At 44.3% G+C, this 24,417-nt stretch overlaps 1 protein-coding gene across 2 annotated transcripts; it reads left to right on the forward strand.

The window, feature by feature from the left end:
• The first annotated feature begins 2,783 nt into the window (after positions 1-2,783).
• ANAPC7 (anaphase promoting complex subunit 7) lies at positions 2,784-18,143 on the forward strand. 2 transcript variants are annotated; one of them, XM_060269884.1, is made up of 11 exons: positions 2,784-3,013; positions 6,702-6,843; positions 7,327-7,446; positions 7,629-7,740; positions 8,640-8,793; positions 9,463-9,605; positions 10,365-10,482; positions 11,488-11,684; positions 11,902-12,126; positions 13,630-13,780; positions 13,966-18,143. In XM_060269884.1, exons 1-11 carry the CDS (start codon positions 2,913-2,915, stop codon positions 14,153-14,155), a joined length of 1,653 nt encoding a protein of 550 aa, XP_060125867.1. In that variant the 5' UTR covers positions 2,784-2,912; the 3' UTR covers positions 14,156-18,143. The 2 variants fall into 2 exon arrangements, with proteins under 2 accessions (XP_060125867.1, XP_034954004.1); XM_035098113.2 differs by having other exon boundaries at positions 2,785-3,013; positions 6,702-6,888; positions 13,966-18,140.
• Positions 18,144-24,417: the final 6,274 nt, after the last annotated feature.

Genomic DNA, 24,417 nt, shown 5'->3' on the forward strand with positions numbered 1-24,417 from the left:
CCTCTGTCCTCTCACGCACCACAGATTTTTTAGGGGATATTTATGGAAACATGCTGTGGCTGCCCAGCTAGTAACCCCTGACTTAACTCATAACAACATAAAATTTGGAATAAGTCGAATAGCTTTTCAGACCAGTTTGTTGTTAGACAAGACAATAAATCGGCTAGAGCCAGCAAGGTGCAGTGACTAGTGTCTGACTAGGACCCGGGAGAGACCAAGGTTTAATTCCCCACTAGGCAGTGAAGTTCACAGAGTGACCTTGGGCCAGTTACAGACCCTCAGCCTGGCCTGCCTCCCAGAGTTGTTGTGAGGATAAAATGGGAAAAGAGAAGTATGCGTGCCAGCTTGAGCTCTTTGGGTATAAATATAATGAAATCCTGCAACAAAGCTAAGCAATGCAGGACACATTTCTACCCCAGAAATGTGCCTCCATAATCAAATATATTTAAATGATGCTAGACTAGATGGGACCTTTGGTCTGATCCAGCAGGGCTCTGATGTTTACTCTTGAGGAACCCACCTCACAAGAGGCTTTGTCTGAGGCAATTTTTAACTTTTCAACACTTAAATTTGTGCAGCTTTTTACCTTACTGTTCATTGTTTTATATTAACATCTCCCCTTATTAATGTTCTGCAGTTCTATTTTAGCAGTGACAGTCCTATTGTTGTATCAAAATCAAATTAAAGGTGAGCAGGGTTTGACCTCCACCAATGGCATTCCTATTTTATATTGAAATGTGGGTAAAATCTGCCAAAGAGGTTTGTGCCAAGCTGAGGCATAGATTGGGGTACCTAACGCGCATGCTGGAGAGACCTCCTGGAGAGTGAAGTCAAATGGGCCTTAGAAAGCACTGCTAATAACAAGGTCAGTGGAAGTGATATTCCAGCTGAACTATTTAAAATTTAAAAAGATGATGCTGTTAAGGTGCTACACTCAATATGCCAGCAAGTTTGGAAAACTCAGCAGTGGCCAGAGGATTGGAGAAGATCAGTCTACATCCCAACCCCAAAGAAGGGCAGTGCCAAAGAATGCTCCAATTACCACACAATTGTGCTCATTTCACACGCAAGCAAGGTTATGCTTAAAATTCTACAAGGCAGGCTTAAGCAGTATGTGGACCGAGAACTCCCAGAAGTGCAAGCTGGATTTTGAAGAGGCAGAGGAACCAGAGACCAAATTGCAAACATGCGCTGGATTATGGAGAAAGCTAGAGAGCTCCAGAAAAACATATACTTCTGCTTCATTGACTACGCAAAAGCATTTGACTGTGTCGACCACAGCAAACTATGGCAAGTTCGTAAAGAAATGGGAGTGCCTGATCATCTCATCTGTCTCCTGAGAAATCTCTATGTGGGACAAGAAGCTACAGTTAGAACTGGGCATGGAATAACTGATTGGTTCAAAATTGGGGAAGGAGTATGACAAGGCTGTATATTGTCTCCTTGCTTATTTGACTTATATGCAGAATTCATCATGCGAAAGGCTGGACTAGATGAATCCCAAACTGGAATTAAGATTGCCGGAAGAAATATCAACAACTTCAGATATGCTGATGACACAACCTTGATGGAAGAAAGTGAGGAGGAATTAAAGAACCTTTTAATGAGGGTGAAAGAGGAGAGCGCAAAATATGGTCTGAAGCTCAACATCAAAAAAACTAAGATCATGGCCACTGGTCCCATCACCTCCTGGCAAATAGAAGGGGAAGAAATGGAGGCAGTGAGAGATTTTACTTTCCTGGGTTCCATGATCTCTGCAGATGGTGACAGTAGTCCCGAAATTAAAAGACGCCTGCTTATTGGGAGAAAAGCAATGACAAACCTAGACAGCATCTTAAAAAGCAGAGACATCACCTTGCCGACAAAGGTCCGTATAGTTAAAGCTATGGTTTTCCCAGTAGTGATGTATGGAAGTGAGAGCTGGACCATAAAGAAGGCTGATCGCCGAAGAATTGATGCTTTTGAGTTATGGTGCTGGACTGCAAGAAGATCAAACCTATCCATTCTGAAGGAAATCAGCCTTGAGTGCTCACTGGAAGGACAGATCCTGAAGTTGAGGCTCCAATACTTTGGCCACCTCATGAGAAGAGAAGACTCCCTGGAAAAGACTCCATAGCTGCCAAGTTTTCCCTTTTCTCGCGAGGAAGCCTATTCAGCATAAGGGAAAATCCCTTTAAAAAAGGGATAACTTGGCAGCTATGGCTCAGACTCTGATGTTGGGAAAGATGGAGGGCACTAGGAGAAGGGGACGACAGAGGACGAGATGGTTGGACAGTGTTCTCGAAGCTACAAACATGAGTCTGACCAAACTGCGGCAGTAAGTAGAAGACAGGAGTGCCTGGCGTGCTCTGCTCCATGGGCTCACGAAGAGTCGGACACGACTAAACAACAACGCGCATGCTCAGATATTTTCTCGCTCGCTCCCTCCCTGGGCTGCCTGTGGCTTTGGAGGTATAGCAGTGGCGCCTAACGCGCATGTTCAGGCCTATCTTTCGCCGCCCGCTCCCTAGTCTAATGGTCTTAGTTAGAGGAGGGTGCCTACACTAATGCCTCATTTCTTTATGTTTCTTATCGCGCTTTTCTGCGTTAACAAGAATATACAACATATCTTTTTTAAAAAAGCGCATATGGAGACCAGAGGCAGGGCTGCGGCTCTTGTGGTGAATAACTGGGTAATATCCTACGCAGGCGAACGTCCCGGGCAGCCCTTACCCCCACCGCGGTCGGGCTGGCGCTTTGTGCAATGGCGTTTTCTGCGCGGCTGTCATGGCTGCCTTTTCCGCGAGGACCCCTCGCAGAGGCGCCATTTTAGAGTTCCTGAGGCGGCCCGCATCTTTCCCTGTAGCCGAGTTCGTAGCTGCCTCAGCCTCCTCCTCCTCCTCTTTCGCCCTTCTCTCGGCTCGCCCGCGGCGATGAGCGTGGTAGATCATGTGCGGGAGATGGCGGCCGCCGGGCTCCACTCCAACGTGCGGCTCCTCAGTGGGCTTCTGCTCACCATGAGCGGCAACAACCCGTGAGTTGGGGGCGGCCCGAGGAGGGAGGGAGGCGGCGGCGGCGCCGCGACTGCAGCCTCCACAAAGGGCTCGTTTCCCTCGCGCGTCCCCGTCCTCGAACTCCCCTCCCCCCCGACCGAGCAGCGCCATCCTGCTCCTCCTTTGTTCCTTCGCTTCCCTCCGCCATCACGACAACCCTGCGAGGTTGGGCGAAAGCTCGCATGACTTGAGATTTCGACAAGGAAGGGCCGGAGCCTCCTGTCGCCTTTTAAATGTGACATTCAAGGCCACCCTCGTCTCAAACCCGGGACTCTGCTTTCTTTTGTAAACCGCCCTTCCTTCACCTGTAGATCTCAGGGCAGTTCGCCACATAAAAATACGAGATAAAAGAAAAACACAAAATACATAACAAGAACAAAAACCAACCACGCTGACTTCGTTGTTTTTAACCCATGTGCAGTTGCACCCATTCTGTGCCCCTGCCTTAGAGTTTCGCTTTCCCCCCTTCTTTTGTTATAATTGTTAACAATAGATTGTTGGTTGGCAATGGGATCCATCTTCCTGTGAGACAATGGAAGAGTTTTCCTTCGGGAGTGAAGTCAAATCCTTAATAATAATAATAATAATAAAGCAGCCCAGTGAGGTAAGCTGGGGCTGTGCTGAGAGTGTGATGTGGGGAACCTGTGGCTCCCCAAATGTCGACTGGGCCCCCAACTCCCAACATTTTGACGTGATGAAGTGAAGAAAAAGAGAGGGGGGAGCCTTGCAGCATCTTCATCACCGTTCTTTTTGCATGCTGCCCTTCCCATAGTTAAAACCGCGCTCAAGATTTACATAACTGCAAAAATATAACAGGAAAGTAGGCATGAGCAGTAAATTAAAACCATCTTGGTAAGTACGCAGCAAAATTTAAGCAGCCCCCACATAAGTCACAATGAGATCTTTATGGTAAACACACACAAACACAAACACACCAGTGTTAGCAAAAAAAGCACATTGGAAATTAAATTGCAAAGTCTCAAGGGCTACAGGCTCTCTGGCCCTGGCCTGAGGTCACCCAGTGAGCGGCATGACCAAGTGGGATTTGAACCCAGGTCTCCCTAGCCCTGGAGTCTGTGTAATGAATGGCAGCAATCAGTGCCACATGTTTTGCAGGAAATACGATCTGCCTGCAGACACTGTGTTTCTGCTTTTAGTAGTGATGGTTTTGTTTGCCTAGTAGGCAAAACAACCACTCTGAAAAGGAGAGTTCAGCTCCATCCTACTAACCCTGTTTACTTGGGAGTAAGCCCTATTGAATTCCATAGGATTGCACTCTTAAAAGGACTCCATAGAATCTTCATGGATGGTAGCTTTTTCTTTTCTTTTTCAGTTGTTTGGCCCCATTTTCCCTCTTCCATCTTTTTTTATAGTGTTTATTTATTTCATAAAAATTATGACGTCATTGTAAAAAAAAACCTCAAAGTGGCTTACAGAAGACAAAACAATAAAATCAAGAAAAATTCACAACCAGACTTAAAAGCATACAAGGGTTAAAATACTAAAACAGATTAAAATTGCCGCAACTTTCTAAGCATCTGGGTAGGCTTGTCTAAACAGGAATAATAGCAGGCGCCACAAAGCGAACAGTGAAGGCTCCTGCTTGATTTCAATAGGCAGGGAGTTCCAAAGTGCAGGTGCTGCCATACTAAACAACCACAGTTGGAAGAATAGGTATTATGTGGCACCTGCAGTAGTGCCAATTCTGATACCTGATGACTGCTGATAATACTTCATGCAGCTAATTAAGAGGACTACGCTAAATCTGTTCAGGCTGCAGTTTGTTGCACACTTCCGGAACACAGTAGTAAATCCCAGTAAACATCCATAGGCCTGCGCTGCATGTATTTAAACAGGTTTTTTTTTCATCTTTACATTAACTAAGCACAAATGAATGTGTATTCTCAAAAGATAAAACTCATTTAATCAACCTGCTTAGAATTTAAGGTGCTTACAAGACTTTTTGGCTTTTGTTGAAATAACTGACATGCTTGCTACACCTACCCATACTGATTTAAAAGCCTAGAGGGCGCTGGTACTTTGGGTTAAGAATTAGACCATCAAAAACATAATTTCCCTACTGTGGGTTATTGGTAGTTCCAATACATTTGAACGCCTGTGGCGTGTGTGAAATGGCAAGCTGTGCACTGCATGGTGTCTCAATGTACATGTGCTTCACCCTTCTCTCCAGGATTTACCCTTCACCCTTCTCTCCTCTCCAGGATTTAAGTACAAGAGACCTTGGAAATTAGTTGAACCCTATAGAATACTAGTACAGTGGTACCTTGCAAGATGAATGCCTCACGCGACAAAAAACTCGCAAGATGAAAGTGTTTTGCGATGTTTTTGGTGACTCGCAAGACGAAGTTTTCTATGGCTGCAGTGTTTTTTTGGTTGGTTCGTTGGTTGGCTTTTGCCGCGGCAAAGCGCGCTTCGCAAGACGAAATTATCGCAAGACGAAGCAACTCACGGAATGAATTACTTTCGTCTTGAGAGGCACCACTGTATATTTTAAAAAGGCATCTTCAGCATCAGTGCAAAAGGCACCAACAGGGACACTTGGCTAAGGGACACACATCTCCTTTCCATTTATCTTCACAAGAATTCTGTAGAGTACGTTAGGCTCAGAGAGCGGAGAGGGTGTGGCTGGTTTACCCATGGTCATCCAATGAACTTCACAGTAGACAGGCAGTCAATTTGGGTATCCATAGCAGTGGCCAGAGGAGAAATGGCCGCTCGGAGGAGTGCAAAGAAAAGAAATGCCATGGTGCATTTGCGGCATCACAACTGAATGCTAATGCTAGTACTACTAATAAACTATCTGCCCCAACTGCCAACAAAACATCTCTCCCGCATCTGTCTCTACAGCCACAGCAGGCACTGCAACCTTCCAGCAGCTTGACTTCACCCCCAAAGGCTCACTCCTGCATTGTCTCCTGAGACAGATGGATGCCAACTAAGCATGATAGCATTTATGTGATGCTTTATCAAAGCTCTTTATAGTCATTATCTCAGTAAATTTTTAAAAAGTTTTATAAGTACAGTGGTACCTTGGTTTAAGAACAGCTTAGTTTATGAACAACTTGGCGTAATTCTGCAAACCCAGAAGTAGGACCCAGAAGTTTGTGAACTTTGCCTTGGAATAAGAACATGTTTCTCTTCCTGTTGAGTGTGTTCCGTTTGTAAATTGAGTCCCCTGCTGCTATGGGAAAGCATGCCTTGGTTTAAGAACGCTTTGGTTTAAGAATGGACTTCAGAACGGATTAAGTTCGTAAACCAAGGTGCCACTGTAGTTCCCTCACTATTTGTAATACTAATAGTACTACTAATAAACTACCCTGTTGCCTTCAGATGAAGGGTGGTATAGAAATTTAATAAATGTTGGAAGAGGTGTCTTGAAATAATAGTTTGCTTAAGATCACTTGGTAAGTTCATAGTTTCCTGAATGGCAGATAAAGTTTATCAACTCCTTCAAAAATAGATTTTGGGGATGCTTAATGCTGTCATTGTAGGATAGCATTGCATAGTCAGAAAATGGAATTGACTGGTGGTTTCTAAATACAGACACGTTTCTGTTTATTGTTTTCACCTTTCAATAGTTCAGGGATGTTTGATCCAGGATTTCCTCATGTGGTCAGCTAACACTGGTTTGTCTTGTGTTTCTTACAGTGAGTTATTTTCTCCATCGCAGAAGTATCAGCTCCTTGTATATCACGCAGATTCTCTCTTCCATGACAAGGAATATAGAAATGCTGTCAGCAAGTATACAATGGCTTTGCAGCAGAAGAAAGCACTGAGTAAAACTTCAAAAGTGAGACCCTCAACTGGAAATGCTGCATCTGCTCCTCAGAGCCAGGTGTTCATAGCTTAAATTCTGATTATAGCTTGGTGCCTCAGTGCAAGATTCTTGCATTCAGTGTTTGTTATACATGGCAAAAGATTGTTATCTGAATTCATTTATATCTGAAAAGTTTTTTCTTATGTGAGTTCTGGGAGAAATTAAATATAAAATTGAATGTGGTTTAACACTTGCATTGAATAGACAGAATAGGGGTGGCAGAGACTTGGAAGCCTAAGAAATATGTTATGGCCTTGTAGTTTTCCTTCATAATGTATGTGGAAAGTATCCCAGCCTTGGAGTAAACTCCTGAAAAGTAAAGATTACCTCTGACAACCCCTAGCACGTAGGGTTTTTCCTAGATATTGACTATCCTCTCCATATATCGGGGCAGGGAACTTGTGGCCCTATATATGTTACTGGACCACTGTTGTATTTTGTATGTTGTCTTTTTAGTGCCTGCCTTCTGAAATTGAAGTGAAGTACAAAATGGCGGAATGCTATACAATGCTGAAGCAAGACAAAGATGCTATTGCTATACTTGATGGAATCCCTTCAAGACAGAGAACCCCAAAGGTAGTACTTTCCTAGCTAAGTTATGCTGCTTGGGAGCCTTTGGCTGAGATATGGATACAATTTATAGGGTTGTAACCAGTGCTGTTCCTACTCAATAAATCCATTGACATCAATGTGCAAAATGTTATGTCTTATGTCAACATTAAAACATTATCTCATCATTGGATTTCTGTGGGTTGCAGATTAACATGATGCTGGCAAATTTGTACAAGAAGGCAGGTCAGGAACGCTCTTCTGTGACAAGTTACAAAGAAGTGCTGAGGCAGTGCCCACTAGCCCTTGATGCCATCCTAGGTAGCCACTTTTCTTCCCATCAATTATTATTGTTGAAAATTGTGATTGAGACATGTTGGTATATCTGAACAGACTTAGCATGGGCAGCTGAACAAAATATGAATTAGTGCAGTCCGCCATTGGCCTCCTCATGAGTTATGACATTAAAGGGGTGCTTGTTATGGCTGCATGTATTGTGTCTTAGAAGACGTAAGGGCTGGGAGAGGCAGTAACAATAGCATCTTTCTGATCTGAGGGAAGAGTGGCACTAGAGATGGCAAGACCGTTGGTGTGGATAAGTTTTACAAAATGCACCTGTCTGCAGGACTTGATCACTAGTCCAGCAGTAGGGAACCTATGACTCTTCAAATGTTGTTGGTCTTCAGTTCTCCTCATCGCTTACCAATGGCCATGTTGGATGGGACTTATAGGAGTTCTAGTCCAGCACTGCTCGAAACTCCCATTGTTCTAGGTGTTTTTTGCAACATGGAATTTCATTAGCCTGAGCAGTTTCTGAGCTCTGGGTGCAGTACTGCCGTAAGATTTGAAATTAAAACTGCAGAGTGGAAGGAAAGGAGGACCTTTTTCTGCCTCCCCACTTCCAGCTACTCTCTGAAGACTGGAGAAGAGATCCTCTTAAGAATATTAGGGGGGTGGGCAAGGGAAGGACTAGATCTTGTGAAAAATGAACAAAATATTTTAGTTTTAGTTCATTCACTTTCAGATTTGTATTCTTGTTATTAAAAAAGCTTGCCTAGGCATTCCGTTGCTGCACCCATAGCCTCGGTTTAAGGTGCCGTTCAGCTCCTAGCTTTCGTATCTCAGTTTCTAACACTGATCCAGCAACTTTTGGAGGATCACTGGTTCTCCAGTCTTGGGTCAATTATTGGTGGTCACAACAGCTGTTGCTTCTCATTTAGGCTTGCTGTCGCTCTCAGTGAAAGGTGCAGAAGTCGCTTCCATGACAATGAATGTGATCCAGAGTGTCCCAAACCTGGACTGGCTCTCAGTATGGATCAAGGCATATGCATTTGTGCACACAGGTGATAATACCAGAGCAATCAACACCATCTGGTAAGAATCTAGAACAAACGCAAACGAGCTTTCTCAAAGAACCTCTAGCCTGGTATCTTCTAAGATGTACTACTTGGGTATTGAGGGCTACTTGCCCTTTGCAGCAAGACAATTACAATGCTAAGTGTTTTGAATGCTTAACAGCTTGTGGAATTTAAATCCCACATATATGTGTCTTTTAAAACAGGGATGGGGAACCTGTGGTCAACTATTAGTCATGCTGTTGAGGTGCCACAGCCGCTGATCCTGCCCTGCCCCCCTCCCTGAAGCCAGAATTGCACGGCTGCTGCAGCCCCTCCCCTCCCACCATGGGCGAAGAAGTCTATACCCCTTGGGCACCAAGCTGACCTAGAAACAAGTTGATTGTGGTTGCATTCTTAATATTGTTAGAGGAGTGTGTGCGGCCCAAGTATTATTTGGAGATGTTCCACTGTGAAAGAAAGCAAAGCTTTCTCTTACTGACTTTATTTGTATCATGTCCTTCCTTTTAATCCTCTCTGGGTGGAAGATGCTCTGATTCTAGACATGCTGTAGGGGAGAAAGATATATTGTGACATGTAGATATGTTTGTCTTAAGGAAATGTACCTTTTTCAATAAAATAGAATAAAAATGCTCCAAGAGGTTCCAATATATTGATCTTATCTTTCAATTTGTTCTTCCCACAAAAGCTCGCTGGAGAAAAAGTCACTACTGAGGGACAATGTGGATATACTAGGGAGCCTAGCTGATCTTTATTTCAGAGCGGGTGACAATAAGAATGCAATTCTAAAATTTGAGCAGGCGCAAATGTTGGATCCTTATTTGATAAAAGGTAAGTCTCTAGAAAATATGGAGAGCTTGTTAGAATAATTTGTATTCTGTATTCAACTTTTATAGTGCAATCCTATGCATGTCTATTCAGAAAAACATCCTACTGAATTCCCATGTAGGTATTTGTAGTACTGCAACCTTTACTATATTTTTAATGGAGCAAAAAATTCTCACTAGTTTATTTTTTGTTGGTAAGGTTGAAAGAAAAACTAGTGCTAATGAGGCACTTCCTTCTGTCCTTACATTTGCTGTAACTAAAATCAGAAATTGTTAAACCTCAAAAACACTTGTATTTGGTTGAAGACACATTTATATTGTTTACAGCTGATGCAACAACAGCATTATGTCAACAAAATACATTTGTGGTTAATGGTACAAAAATAAAAGATGTTATATTTCAAATTTGTGTTGAGCAAATTCCCAGCCAGTGGGATCCCTTTGAATGGCAGGTCTTCTGTTTGTTTCCCCCACAAATTGTACATGTGGATCACCATGGAGCTCCAAATAATGTGGAAAATACGTAACAACTGATTAAAACTGGAGCAACCAGTTTTATGGGAAATATTTTTGAATCTTCATTTTGAATTTATGCTAGTGGATACGTGTATAGAATAGAAGTTGAGAAAACATTTGGATCTAAGCACTGTTCCTGCCTTTTAGGTGAAAGATGTGAACAGTCTTGTCCTCTAGGTTTTCTTGATCTTTTTTCCTTCATAGCTTTTGTGTGTATGTGTCCAACTCTTTCATGCTTTGTCTTTAGGGATGGATGTCTATGGCTACTTGTTAGCCCGCGAGGGTCGCCTGGAGGATGTGGAGAATCTTGGCTGCCGGCTCTTCAATATTTCTGACCAGCATGCTGAGCCGTGGGTGGTATCGGGGTAATGGGCTGATTCTTGCTCCTGTTTGGCTTTTATGTTGAACTTTCTGAAGGCAGAATCTACCCTATTAATGAGGAGAGTCAGATGGTCTCCCAAGTAATCTCGGGTTTATTGCTAATGGCTTAGTGTCAGGCAGCAAAATCTTGACTGACTTGGAGTTGGGAGTCTGTGGGAGTTTGACCAAATCTTTGTGTAAGATATCCTGGAGTCTCCCTTACTGTCGTAATATTGAAATGCCACTGTCAAAGCACCTCTTGCTATTCTTGAAATTCTAAGAGGTGTTGGATCCAAAAATATCCAAGGCCACTCTGCTGAAATAAAATTCTCCTTCAGGGAGCTAATAGCCTTTGATATATTTTGTAAACTGCCTTCTCAGTAACACTGCTAAAGGCAGATTACAAAAATTACAAAACGTACTTAAGATCTTCCCTTTAAAAAACATTTTATTGTGGTTGTCTAGAGTAGAAATTTATTGTCTACAGTAGAAATTTATTAATGTGTTTCATTACTTTGGAGGCATCACTAAAAAGTAGGTAACATTTCAGAATGCTGAAGCTAAAATTACATTTCCTGAACACATTTGTGTGTGTGTGTGTGTGTGAGAGAGAGAGAGAGAGAGAGAGAGAGAGAGAGAGAGAGACTGAGACTATATTCCACCCCCCCCCCCATCATCAAAAGTAATTGAAATAGAAGGTTGTAGGTGTTGGGGATGCTGTGGGTCTATAACAGAATAGCCCAGTGTTTCTCAACCAGTGTGCCTCCAGATGTTTTGGGACTACAACTCCCATCATTCCTGACCACTGGTCTTGCTAGCTAGGGATGATGGGAGTTGTAGTCCCAAAACATCTGGAGGCACACTGGTTGAGAAACACTGGAATAGCCCATCCTACTTTGGCAAGATGTCCTGCCCACATGCTTTAATACAATGGCAATGCTGCTGTGGCTGAAAAACTATCTGCTCGTCCTCCCGAGCATGTTAACCACAATTCCCTCTTCTTTCTGCAGGTGTCATAGCTTCTACAGCAAGCGCTATTCCCGTGCCCTGTATTTAGGAGCCAAAGCCATTCAGCTTAATAGCAATAGTGTGCAGGCTTTGCTGCTGAAAGGCGCTGCTCTTCGGAACATGGGGAGAGTGCAAGAGGCAATCATCCACTTCCGTGAAGCGATACGGCTTGCCCCTTGCAGGCTGGACTGCTACGAAGGCAAGTAAAAAGGACATGCTTCTCCAAACAGGAGTTGTTAAAACCCTGTAGGCCCACATATGACTGTCACCACTGAGATGTCATTCTGACATGCCAAGACCCCACCTTAAAGTTGTGAACTGTCAGCCTACTGAATTCTGTGACCATTGTTTAGATGAGCGCTGGTTTTGGGAAAAGCCAAATCTTCTCTCAAATGACTTTTACCTCTAACCCTCAGGCCTCATTGAATGCTACTTAGCATCCAATGGTCTTCGTGAAGCCACAGTCATGGCTAACAATGTCTACAAAACCCTGGGAGCCAACGCACAGACACTTACCCTCCTGGCAACTGTTTGTCTGGAAGATCCTGTTGCACAGGAGAAAGCAAAGACATTGCTGGACAAAGCACTGACACAGCGCCCTGATTACATCAAAGCGGTGGTAAAGAAGGCAGAACTTCTCAGTAAGTCTTTGCCCCTCCTCTTTTCTTGTGTGCAATTCTTATTCAGCATGAATAGAGATGTATGCAGATGCAACTCCCACCAAGTCTTGAAGGTGGTGGAAGGCAGCAATTTTCACCCAAATCTCTCTATAGCCATATTCTGACTTACAGCACCCTCTCACTCCTGTTGTGGACTACCAACTGAAAATGCCCATGTTGAATTACTCATTACATTTTGAGCTTTCCATTTTGGCACGAAGTCATGTGAATTGGGATGCAGGGTTTTGTCATTTTCTATAAATTGGTATTTTTTAGCGTGTCTCTTTAAAATTCAAAGTGTTTGCAAATCCATAGGTCATTAGGTGGTGTCAGGGAGGTTGCTGGCTGCCCTCGAGCAACGACACTCCAAACCATCTTGTCTTTAAGACTTTTATTGTGAATGCTATTTACAGTGCAAGAGCTTCAAGAAAACATGTCTACTCAGTATCATCAGATTCTCCCCATGGCGCTTTTCGGCTCCTCCCCCAGCAGAGTAGTTTGGGGACCCCAAATCTCCGCCCCCTGCATTTGCGAGCCGCTGATCGCCTCAGTTCCGGGGTGAATTTGAAAGGATGCCCCTCTGCTAGAACTCTCTGCTGGCCCCTCCTCCCTTGCTGGTATCATAGGCTGTAGACAGTGCTCTTGGATACTGCCTGAGCCCTGCCCTGCCCTGCCCTGCTCCGCTCACTTCCTCCTTGTCTCCTGCCCCTCTGCTGTTGTCAGAGCCATTCAAAGAACTGGATTTGATGAGGGGTGGCTGTTCCCTGTAAGCCCACCCCCTTACAGGTGGTTTGTAAAATTTCTTAAATGCAACTACAGTGGTGCTTCGCTTAACAAATGCCCTGCTTAACGAAATTTCCGCTTAACGAAAGGTTTTTTCTAGTGGTTGCTTCGCTAGACGAATTCGTTTTACAAAAAATTCGTCTAGCGAATCGCGGTTTCCCATAGGAATGCATTGAAATTCAATAAATGCGTTCCTATGGGCAATTTTTTAAAAATAAAATAAAATAATCAATGCATTCCTATGGGATTTGCTAGACGAATTTTTCGTTATAAGAAAAGACCCGTGGAACGAATTAAATTCGTCTAGCGAGGCACCACTGTACCTTCTAAGAATAGCCATTCTTCCTTCTCTGTCACAGAAGAAAGGTGATGGCGATGGCAACTTCTTGTATATGTCACAGGAAAACACAATCTCCACATCCTCTGAAAGACACTGTTACCCCTCTGAAAACCTTACTGCGAAAAATGTGTATATGCATGCATAACTGTAGAAATTGTTTTAGTTTGCTGGGTGCATAGGCTTTTGTGTTTTTTCTTATTTTTATCTTGTTGTGCAAGATAAAAAAGCAAGATCAGCTTTTGGCTGTGAGGCAATCTATGAATCTGCAAATTAAAATAAAGCCTCATACACTTAGTTATTATTTCTTTTTTTGGATGATAGCCTCAACATAAATAGCTTGAAATAAGCCTTCTTATTGACAGGCCGAGAACAGAAATATGAAGACGGAATAGCTTTGTTGAGGAATGCCCTTGCCAACCAGAGTGATTGCATTCTCCATCGAATGTTAGGGGACTTCCTTGTGGCTGTCAATGAGTATCAGGAAGCCATGGACCAGTACAGTATTGCTCTAAGGTAAGTTTCTGGAAAATCTTGTTGTGATGGCCATGAGTTGAAAGAGGGTTGTAGGCGTTTTATCTGTGGGTTGCTGGTAGATGTCACTGAGCTAAAGAGAGATGTGCATGAGCTAGCTGCCTGCCCTGCTCTTGCTACTGCTCCCTGACTCCAGGATGTCTTTCTCTTACTTTCTGTTCCCCCAGTTTGGATCCCAATGATCAAAAGTCACTGGAGGGAATGCAGAAAATGGAAAAAGAGGAAAGTCCAACGGATGCCACCCAGGAGGAAGATGTGGATGACATGGAAGGGAGTGGAGAGGAAGGGGACCTAGAAGGCAGTGACAGTGAGGCAGCCCAGTGGGCGGATCAAGAACAGTGGTTTGGTATGCAGTGAAATCGCCTTCCTGGGACCATAGCCCTTGATGATTGACGCCCAATAAGACATTCTTCTCCCTGGAATGAAGAATTGTGTGCTGCTGCAAGAACTGGACTGAGGCAAGATCCAAGCAGCCCCTTCTGTCCCTTTTTTGTTTCTGTGTTATGCTCTCAGTGCTCCTTATTTCATGGTGAAGTCTGAGCAACTTGAGTGCTGGAGAGGCATTCGTGCCAAGCAGCAATTTTGAGTTCTTATTTCTAAAATTAGAAGCTTTCAAATGATATAAAGCATTTCTCAAACATTTGTTAATGACTAAAACGATGTCAGAATCATGTTGTAAACTAATTATGCTTGATCCCCAGTGGTGCATAAATGTAGGCTGCTTTTATATCCTTTCACAAAAGAGGCTTTATTCGCAAAGCCTGTACAGTGTCTTTAGATACACAAACTCCTCCAGAAAGCTGCTGGAGTCTCACACACGGGCAGTAAATTTCTTTCCAGCCTCCCCAGTGTTTTTTGTGGAGGCTATTTAGCATGCACACTCTAAAATAGAAGCATGCTGCTTCATGCTCCTAACTGATGAGCAATTCTATAGCTGATGAATCTATATACACAAGAAATTGTGGCCTGTGAAATAGTTGGTTATTTTCACATTCTGTGCTAACGTGCCACCCCTTTTAAGCCTCTGTAAGGATATTAGAGAAAGTGAAATGGAGCAGCGTTGAGGAAATTACAGCCAGTGAAAGGTTCTTAAGGTTACTTCTTACTGGGTAATACCAATTAGCAATATCTAAACCACATAATCCTTTCCTGCATACATGACTATTAAAAGCAGCCTTGCTAACATACTGTGCTTCTGAATTTGATTTGGCTGCATTAAATAACTTCCTCAAAGCACAGTCCAGCAGCAGCTTCTATTGGGTGCCCCATCTGCACAAGACCACAGTGCTGTGTTCTCTGTTAAGTAATTTTTTAAAATGATGTGGCCTTCCCTTTCACAAGGGTGGCTAGCCTGCAGCCCTCCAGATGTTGCACTCTCAACTCCTATCTGTAATTGACTCCATTAGCTTGAAGCAGATGAAAGAGCCATAGTTCCCCACCCTCCTCTTTTGAATCACAGAAGAATTTAAAAGGCCCAATGTAGCTAGATGTGTCTTGATCATCTGCTGAAAACTCTACTAATACTACCAAAGATCAGGATGGAACAGTAAGTTGCCTTCAAGGAAACATGAAGGTAATGAATTAGTGGCTGTTGATACTGTTATATGGTTCTTGTGAATGGAGACAACATTACCTGTACAGAAACATTCTTAAACTCAGGATGACAGAGGCGCAGTGATACAAAGAGATACTTGAGTTCAGATAAGGGGATAGTGCTGGTACAATGGAATTGTATTGTTTTCTCTTTAAACAGAAGAAGCACCACTCTCCCCCCTTTCCACAAACTGTTTTGGAAATTGGAGGACAATGTCTAAAATCACCCTTTGGTTCACACAGTTGGTTCATGAGTCCAGGCCCAGTAGATAAATGAAAGGGAACAATGGCTTGTCAAAATCAATTTGTGGCTAAGATGAGATTTGAATTAGGGCCTTTCCCTGTTTGTGATGCCACTCCAGCTCTTGTAATCACCCACCACCAGTAAAACCAGGCACACAATTTGCTAGACAAGCTGCTGATTTTCAATGTTTGGACATTCTTATTTTCTGGGGGGGGGGGAACTATCTTAATTGGAACATGTAAATTAGTTCTCCATTGTTATTTATGTAGTACCATTACATTACAGTGGTTCATAAAACTCATAAACAAGGAAGAAGAGTACCCTATTCCCTGGCCTGTGATTTTAAAAATGGTTTCACTTATGAACTACTTCCAATGAGGCATCGCACAGTAAAACAAAAAACATACTTTAAAACAGTTGCACATGTAAAAACTGTTCTTTAAAATTAACTGTATATAATATGAAATGAAAACAGTTTAAAACAAGAATAGCACATAATTCAAATCAATTCGGATCCAATGCTGATGAAGAGCTCCAGCTAGACATTTTGCTGGTTGAAATTTTGCTAGTGGTGTAATGAATATACATGCAAATGCAGTAAGTTCTGTGCCACCCTTTACACATCTCATAATGTCAATCTTTATAAAAGGGAAAGGAGAATGAGGAAGACAGCCTTTTGGAAGGAGACATTTAAGAAAAATGGTGCATAAAAGGGACTGCTGAGAGGTCCTGGGGAGAGTGGAATTCAGCTAGTGGGACTGCTGCTAGTGAAGAATGACCAGGGTAGGGTTCCTGCTCCCATCATAGTCGTGTAGAAGAGGGAATATGCACTTCCTGCCTTGTACTCTGGCCTCTTTCATCTCACCTGCAGGAGACCATGCCTGTGGCCTGACTAGGTGACACCAGATGATTGTCAGGCAGACTAAGCCCACTCACATGAAAGAAGGCCTTCCAGTACTGATCTTTAAGTGCCTTGACAGCCAGCCTAGGAACCACACTGCAAAGTCATAGGTCGGTGTCAGGCCGCCTAAGCTGCTGTCTGTGCAACTTGAGTTCCCACTGCCGGTGTTTGAAGCGGAGTACACAAGGCATTAGCCACAATTCATCTGTATCCCATGGTTTCGTGAGAACTGCTGCTGATGTGTTTTCCTTCAAACCAGCCTCCCTCTGGTCTGAAAACACAAGCTGTAGTTAAGCTGGCGTGTGCATTTTATACAACCACTGCACAGTGCAATGGTAGTGTGGCATAGTGGTTAGAGTGTCAGGCTAGGACCTGGAGCCCAGGCTTTGAATCCTCACTCAAACTCACTTGAGTGACCTTGGGCCAGATGCTGCCTCTCAGCCTAACCTACCTCACAGGGTAGTGGTTGTGGGTGAGAACTACGTAAGCAACATTGAGCTCCTTAGAGAAAATGGTGGGATATAAATGCAATAAATAAATACATTTAATTGGCGTTCAGGGCTAGAGGTTGCTGGCATGGAAAAACACAGCACAGGTCATGTGCACCACCCCTGACTTCCTCTCAGGTGCACAACACTGCTAAAAAGAGACCTGAAATGCTGCTGGAGGGGCAATGGTTAATGTGTCTTGCGCCTGCTCTTAGAACAAATGATATTAATTGAATTGCAGGCAGCTGGGCTTTCTCCATGGAGCTGGGTTTGGATCTTTGATTTCTGCAAGCCTTTTAGAACTAACAGGTGAGGCTAAAAGGCTAAAAGAAGTCTCCCTTGTGGCTAATATTCCTGAAAAACAATACAATACTGGTGTGTGGTTTGCACCGTTGATAATGTCTCTAGACTAGCTGCCTCCAGAGCTGCTAATGATGGATTTAATAGCTTTTTAATGCTCTACACGGAAGGAGCATTGGAAATTTCACTGCAGCTGGTGACGGATGTTTATATCATGAAATCCATCATTAAAATTACTGCCAGCCTTCCCCGCTCCCTCCAGCATAGCAGCAGAAAGGGCCTTAATGGACTTGCAAAGGCACTTTCCCTTGTTGCAGAATCAGTGGCTTTCTAAATCTTTCCTTAAGGCTCCAAGGTGGACATCTGCCCCAGGACTGTATGAGCACTGCCACGTCAAAAGAAGCAACAGCTTCCCAAAACCAAAGCCAGATAGCTGATAAAAAAACCAAAATCAAACACCTACTGATGACAAATGTATATATTCCCTCAGCAAGGAATTGTGAATCCTTGGGTGTGTTTATTGGAACCTTAAAGATAAACCCCCTTATATAAGATAGGGGCGGAAAACCTGTCTAGGACCAAATGCTCCCCTACAAGTTCTCTCCCAAGGCCCACACCTTCTCTCTTGGGGCCCCGCTGCTAACCTTCACCGGGTGCCTTTGCCTGTAATGTTATTGTCCTGTTTTCATTTTATTGCTTGAGCTCAGAGAAGCAGCGGGTAGAATGATGGGACTTAATTTCAACAGATTTTGGTGTCGCACAGGGTGCCACTGGAGTTGGAGATGACAAGCTGGAACGTGTCCAGAAGAGGGCAACCAAAATGGTCAAAGGCCTGAAAACGATGCCTTATGAGGAACGGCTTAGGGAACTGGGTATGTTTAGCCTGGAGAAGAGAAGGTTAAGGGGTGATATGATAGCCATGTTCAAATATATAAAAGGATGTCATATAGAGGAGGGAGAAAGGTTGTTTTCTGCTGCTCCAGAGAAGCGGACACAGAGCAATGGATTCAAACTACAAGAAAGAAGATTCCACCTAAGCATTAGGAAGAACTTCCTGACAGTAAGAGATGTTCGGCAGTGGAATTTGCTACCAAGGAGTGTGGTGGAGTCTCCTTCTTTGGAGGTCTTTAAGCAGAGGCTTGAGAGACATATGTCAATAATGCTTTGATGGTGTTTCCTGCTTGACAGGGGGTTGGACTGGATGGCCCTCGTGGTCTCTTCCAACTCTATGATTCTAAGGTTCGCCACTGAACCTGGGACAGGTAAATGGAACAAATTGTGAATGTACACAACTGCGGTCACTTTAAATCTAAATAATAAATGAATCAGGTACAAGGAGTTATTCAAAAGGATTAATGTTTGAAAAATGCATTTATACCCAGCATTTCTGTTATACAAATCACCAGGAAATAAGGCATGTAGCTCGGTAACAGAGCACAGGCTTTATTTGTACAAGGTCCCAGGTTCAATCTCTGGCTGATAGGGCAGCTGCCCTTACTAAACTCCTGCCTGAAACCCTGGAGAGCTGCTGTTGGCATTCTCTTAAAAAAAAGCTCCACCCCAGGGGCCGGCAGGGGTTGCAATGCCGCTGTCTCACAGGGTTGTTGTGAAGATAAAACAGGGATGGGGATAACAGCATATGCTGCCTTATGCTCCTTGGTGGAAAGTTGGGATATAAATGTGATGAATAATTATGATGGGATGATGTTGGGACTTGCAGTTTGCTGAATAAATAGAAAAGCTAAGATGCGGTTCACAACAATTAGGCATTATATTATTCTAGCACTCTGGTTTTGTTTTATTTTTTAAGTGATAGCATGCGTGCGAGTGTGCGTGTGCACGCACACGCTTTAAAGAGTGAAAAACCACTGAAATGCTTGAAATGACATTAATGAAAAAATATAGCCACTTCTGTTATGTAATTTGATGTTTAATTACAGGTAGGTAGCCGTGTTGGTCTGACACAGTCAAAACAAAAATTTAAAAAATCCTTCCAGTAGCACCTTAGTTGGTCTCTTAAGGTGCTACTGGAAGGATTTTTTTGTGATGTTTAATTGTTATGTTATTTACATGTATTGAATTGTTATAATATAAAATAGATAGGGGGAAAACATTCCCCAACTTCAAAATTCTTTCTGCCACCTACAATTACAGGTAAGTACGCATCTTCTTTCCTATTACTTCCTGATTAACAGCTGGTAAACTGTGGGCCAGACTCCGGAAAAATTGAATAGAAAGTAAGAGAGGAGGAGGAGGGAGGAGGAGAACCGGTTAGATTTCTAAGAGTTTACCAGAGAACAGAAAGTACTATTGCATCAAAGCCAGCTTGGCTAGCAGACAGAGGCAAGCAACCCACAGTTTGCTTTCAGGAGTTTGGAACATTTCCCAGCTGGGATCCCAGGCTTAGGAAGAGTTTAGCAGCTGGCAGGAATTGGATGATTCTATTGGCAGCCAATCCAGAAACCTGGCACTGATAGAGGCTGTGCAAAAGCCCGGATCAGGTTGAGGATTTAGTTTCATGGAGTTTTTAAAAATGCTATCGCCTCAATGAGCTATTTATTTTCATCCCGACATAACCAACCGCCCCATTTGTCAATCAACAGACAGAACTTTCTTGACTATACTGTCCATGTGCCCAGTTTCATAATAAAGAACTTACATGCAGCTGTTCTTGCTCCACATTTGTGGTACTCCCTTACTTTCTAAAGGACTGTCCAAGTCAAATAAAAAATAAAAAATGGAGAGGCATACAATTTACTTTTCAGACCGGCATTTAGAACTCTAAAGTCGATTCTGAGCATAAAAACAGTATAACCAGGTGTTTATAGGATACAATGTGTGTGTTTTACCTGTTATTTAAAAAGCCCTGGGGAATGGGCCACCTAGAAATTGACCTAAGTAATTTATTAGGTTCTTATGTACAGAGATTGGCTGGGAATATCCACTGAGGATGTTGTGCTGGAAACAGCGGTAGCTGGTGTATGTTAGAATCAAGAGGGCAGAAGGCAGGCAACCCAAATGTTGGTGGAGCCAGAGCCAATGAGAGGCAGAGTCAACTATGCACACCTTGCAGCTTGGATAAATTGGATTGAAAAGATCACTTACAGTTTCTGGAGGTCAAAGGCTTTATTCATGCAGGAACTATTTACAGGACAAGTGACAGGCCAGGCCCACTGGTGAGGCAAGGTGAGGCGCCCGCCTTGAGCAGAGGAAGCAAGGTGAGGTGCCTCCCACTGCCATGCTCCCCACTGCCTGTAGTGGCACCAGTTTCTGGACAGATCTTTCAATATCTAGCTGCCACTGCAACCTTTAGTGCTTCGCAACTGATTCCGCGCAGCACAGTTAAGACAGGTATGGTGGCAGTGAAGGGTGATGATAGCGGAGGGCATCAGCATGTTCCCATTTCACTTCAAGTGGTGAAACAGAATGTGCTGCCCCTGCTAAGTGAAGACAAGAGAAAGAATATAGTAGAAGAGAACAATACACAAAATGGCTCAGCCTTTTAGGGGTGGAGTTAATTTAGAGAGGCTACAAGCAAGTGCTGGCTAAAATCCAGGAGAGCCATCATAAACATTCTGGCTGTAAAAGTCTAGGATCCAATATTAGGCCTTGCCTGAGGCAGGAGCCTGTTCCGCTACTGTGATGACCATTTCAATTTATTCACACAAGGTGTGAAGTATCTAGATTGGGAGCCTATATATTAAATAATTCCTGCTGTGTGGTTTCTTCTAAGCATACTGTCCAAAAGGTTGCCATGGTATTCTCTCTGAAATAAAAATTTAAATCCAAGGAAGAGGAGAGAGAGATGAAGCTATTTGCAATTAAGAATTAGCATCATCCCAATGACATCTAAAATTGATCCCTTTCCATGGAACAACAATACCATAATAAGGAAAACTGCAAGTCAAGGTGGTGTGGGGGACAGTGTTAAACATTTCTATACCTCTCTGGCTACTGAATTGCAAAACACCAACTTAACTTTGCAGTATGTTTAGAGGAGGGAATGTTTTGGGAACGCTTTATTCCTACTCCATATCCATTTGCTGCTCTCTCTGCCAAGGATTATCCTTGACAATGCCAACAATGGTGAAAATCACCTCGGTTTTATTTAGCTTACTTCTTAACTGCAAGGGCCAGGAAGATTTGATCCTTTAACCCCTAACTGTCATAATTGGCAGCAATTAAAAGGACAATAAAATTACAAAATGCAGTTGGCTGTATGTGCAAAACTATGCACATTGAGGCAAAAATAAAAATGACGTATATGTCAATGGGGGTCTGAGCAGGCAGGTTCTCATTGAGCACAAAAGGGATTGTGGGGTCAGGGTAGGCAGGTCAATAAAAATGTTGAGTCAGTGTGTGGCAGCTGTGGAAAAAGGCAAATTCCTTGCCATGGATCATTAGGAAAGGGATAAAAAACGCAGCTGCCAATGTTGCGATGCCACAACAAATGCAATCACCTTTGAAATACTATACTGTATACAGATCTGGTCGCTGCACCTCAAAAAGGATATTTCAGAACTGGGGAAGGTAGAAAAGGGTATATAAAATGGCTGAAGGTCTGAAGCAAATATCCTATGGTGAAACAGTGTGGAGATAAAATCACTAGGAAGCTGATTGCAAGGATTAGACCAGGGATGTCAAACTCAAATTCATCGGGGGCCGCATCAGCAGTTTGGTCACCCTCAAAGGGCCGGTTGTGTCTGTAGGACTATGCGTCCACTCTTTATTATCATAAATTATTGTCACTGCATTCAATTATTACTGTTTTTTGTAATAATGTAAGCTCATTCCCGCCCCCACGCGGATCACATTCCTGCGTCGTGGCGCGTGTGTGGGAGGGGATGTAAACGAGGGAAATTTGAACAAAAGGTGGGGATCGACGGCTCAACTAAACCTTCGGCAGGAAGGAGAAAGCCACTGCTGGGATTAAAAACCTGCAGATGGAAAGAGGGCTTCCCTCTCCCGCCCTGCGCACACCCAAACCACACGCAGGATGCCACACGCTGCAACCCACCCCATGCTTTGGAGAGGGGCAGGAACATGCGGTGCAGCGCCAACTCCCTGCTTTGCTTTTACATCCTCCCTCCTCAGCGCCAGAGTCCCTTCCCCTCGCGCTGAGGGAGGGCAGCGGATTTCCCGAGGAGGAAGGCGGCGGCAGCCCCAGCGGACGTGCATCTCCGCCTCAGAGCTGCTCTTCCCCCCACCCGCACTGTTGTCGTCTTCGCCGCCGCCTCTCCCTACTGGGACTGCAGGCAGAGGAGGCTTGAAAACCTCCCCCCCCCAAAAAAAATTCCCCTCCCACCTACTCAAACCGCGAGGCGACTCCATCTGGAGCCCTACATCACGAGGGGCTGAGAGGAGGCGGCGGCAGAGCAGGAAGAGCAGGAACCCGTGCCGTCGCCGTCGCCCGGGGAGCAGCTCCGCCGGAACTGAGAAGCCAAAGGGTGGCTCGGGGGTGGGGGGCAGAGCAAAAGCCAGGCACCCTCCCGAGTGTCTATGAGGAGAAAACGGGGGAAGAGGGAAGAGAAACCCGGCTCCATCAAGAGAGCGGCTGTTGCGCTTCGCCTACTTCCCCCTCAGGCTCACTCCGCGTCCCTTTCGCCTGCTCGCTCGCCCACCTCCCGGATGCAGCCGAGGAGAGGAAGGGAAGCGGCGGGCGGCGGCTCCCCAGTGCCGCCTCACTCGCTCTTGGAGACAACAGCAAAGCCCGCCAAAAAAAAATCCAGCGCTGCTCCGTCCCGGCACCAACTTTGCCGGTGGCGCCTGTAGGGCTTTCCTACCTCCTCGGCGGGCTTCCTCCTCCTCCTCCTGCATCTCACTTCCCCGTCTGGCCGCTGTGCCACCGCCTCCCTCAGCCTCATTCGAAATTGAAATTCACTGGCCAAGGCCGTCAGCGCGGCTCCAGCGCCCCGGCCTCCGCCTGCAGCCCCGCCCCCGGTTTTGACCCTCGGCCAATCGCAGGCTCCAGAACTACTGTCAGTGGCTAATGGTGGCGGCGGCTACGCGGGCCACATGACGAGGTCTGGCGGGCCGGATTAGGCCCCCGGGCCTTGTGTTTGACACCCGTGGATTAGACAATATATGTGTGAATTGCTTTGAATAGTCTGGTATGCCTTATATATTCTACGTGGGGGTTATTGCTTTTGTTTGTTAGTGTGTTATGTATTTTTGTGTTTAATATTGTAAACTGCCCTGTGAACCTTGGGTGAAGGAGGGTATAGAACAGTGATGGACAACCTTTTGAGCTTGGTGTGTCAAAATTCACCAAAAAACCGAGCATAACTCGGATGGTGTGTCACTTCGAGAAAAAAACCATAATTTCGTGATATTTATAGTTTGAATAACAAAAATGTGTAATTGTAATATATAACTGTAATTAATAAACCAAAAACTAATTATTTAACCAAACCAAACCAAAAAACCTTATTTACCACAAAGTGCCCAGAGTTGTTGAGCTTTTTTGGGGGGGCTGCTAACCAAAGTTTTGGAGGTTTTTTGGGGGGGTGCAAAAGTTGCTTTGCATTTTGGGGGGGATGCCCCAAAGCTGCTGCGCTTTTTTGGGGGGAAAGAGAACAGAAATAAATGACGAATAATACCTTCGCTGGAACTAACACGCAGCACCGACATAGTCTGCCAAAGCACCAGAAAAAAAACAGCACAGAAAGGGTTAAAAACAATCTCTGGCTACCAGCAACAACAGCAGCAAAAAAAGGATCCGGGTTTTAACAGCGGAGACAAACTGTAGGAGGAGCGGGAGAACAAATGGGGGGAGGACCAACAACAGTGTGAATGGGCCGATGGGGAGCGTGCCAGCAGTGAGGGCTCTGCGTGTCACGTCTGACATGCGTATCATAGGTTCGCCATGACTGGTATAGAAAGTTAATAAAGAAGCATAATACAACTTGTGCAAGGAAGCCAGTAAAATGTGGGTTTAACAAGGTAACTGCTAGGTGGATTTGCAGCTGGTTGACTGGACCCAAAGAGTGCCTGTCTTTATCCTGCTCTTCCCCTCCTTGAAATGCTGCATTTTTCCTCCCTACTGTCCAGAGCCTTGGCCTGTGGGACTACCAGCTGATCCATTAGGGGCATA

This window comes from Zootoca vivipara, chromosome 17, assembly GCF_963506605.1.
Source record: "Zootoca vivipara chromosome 17, rZooViv1.1, whole genome shotgun sequence".
NCBI lineage: Eukaryota > Metazoa > Chordata > Lepidosauria > Squamata > Lacertidae > Zootoca > Zootoca vivipara.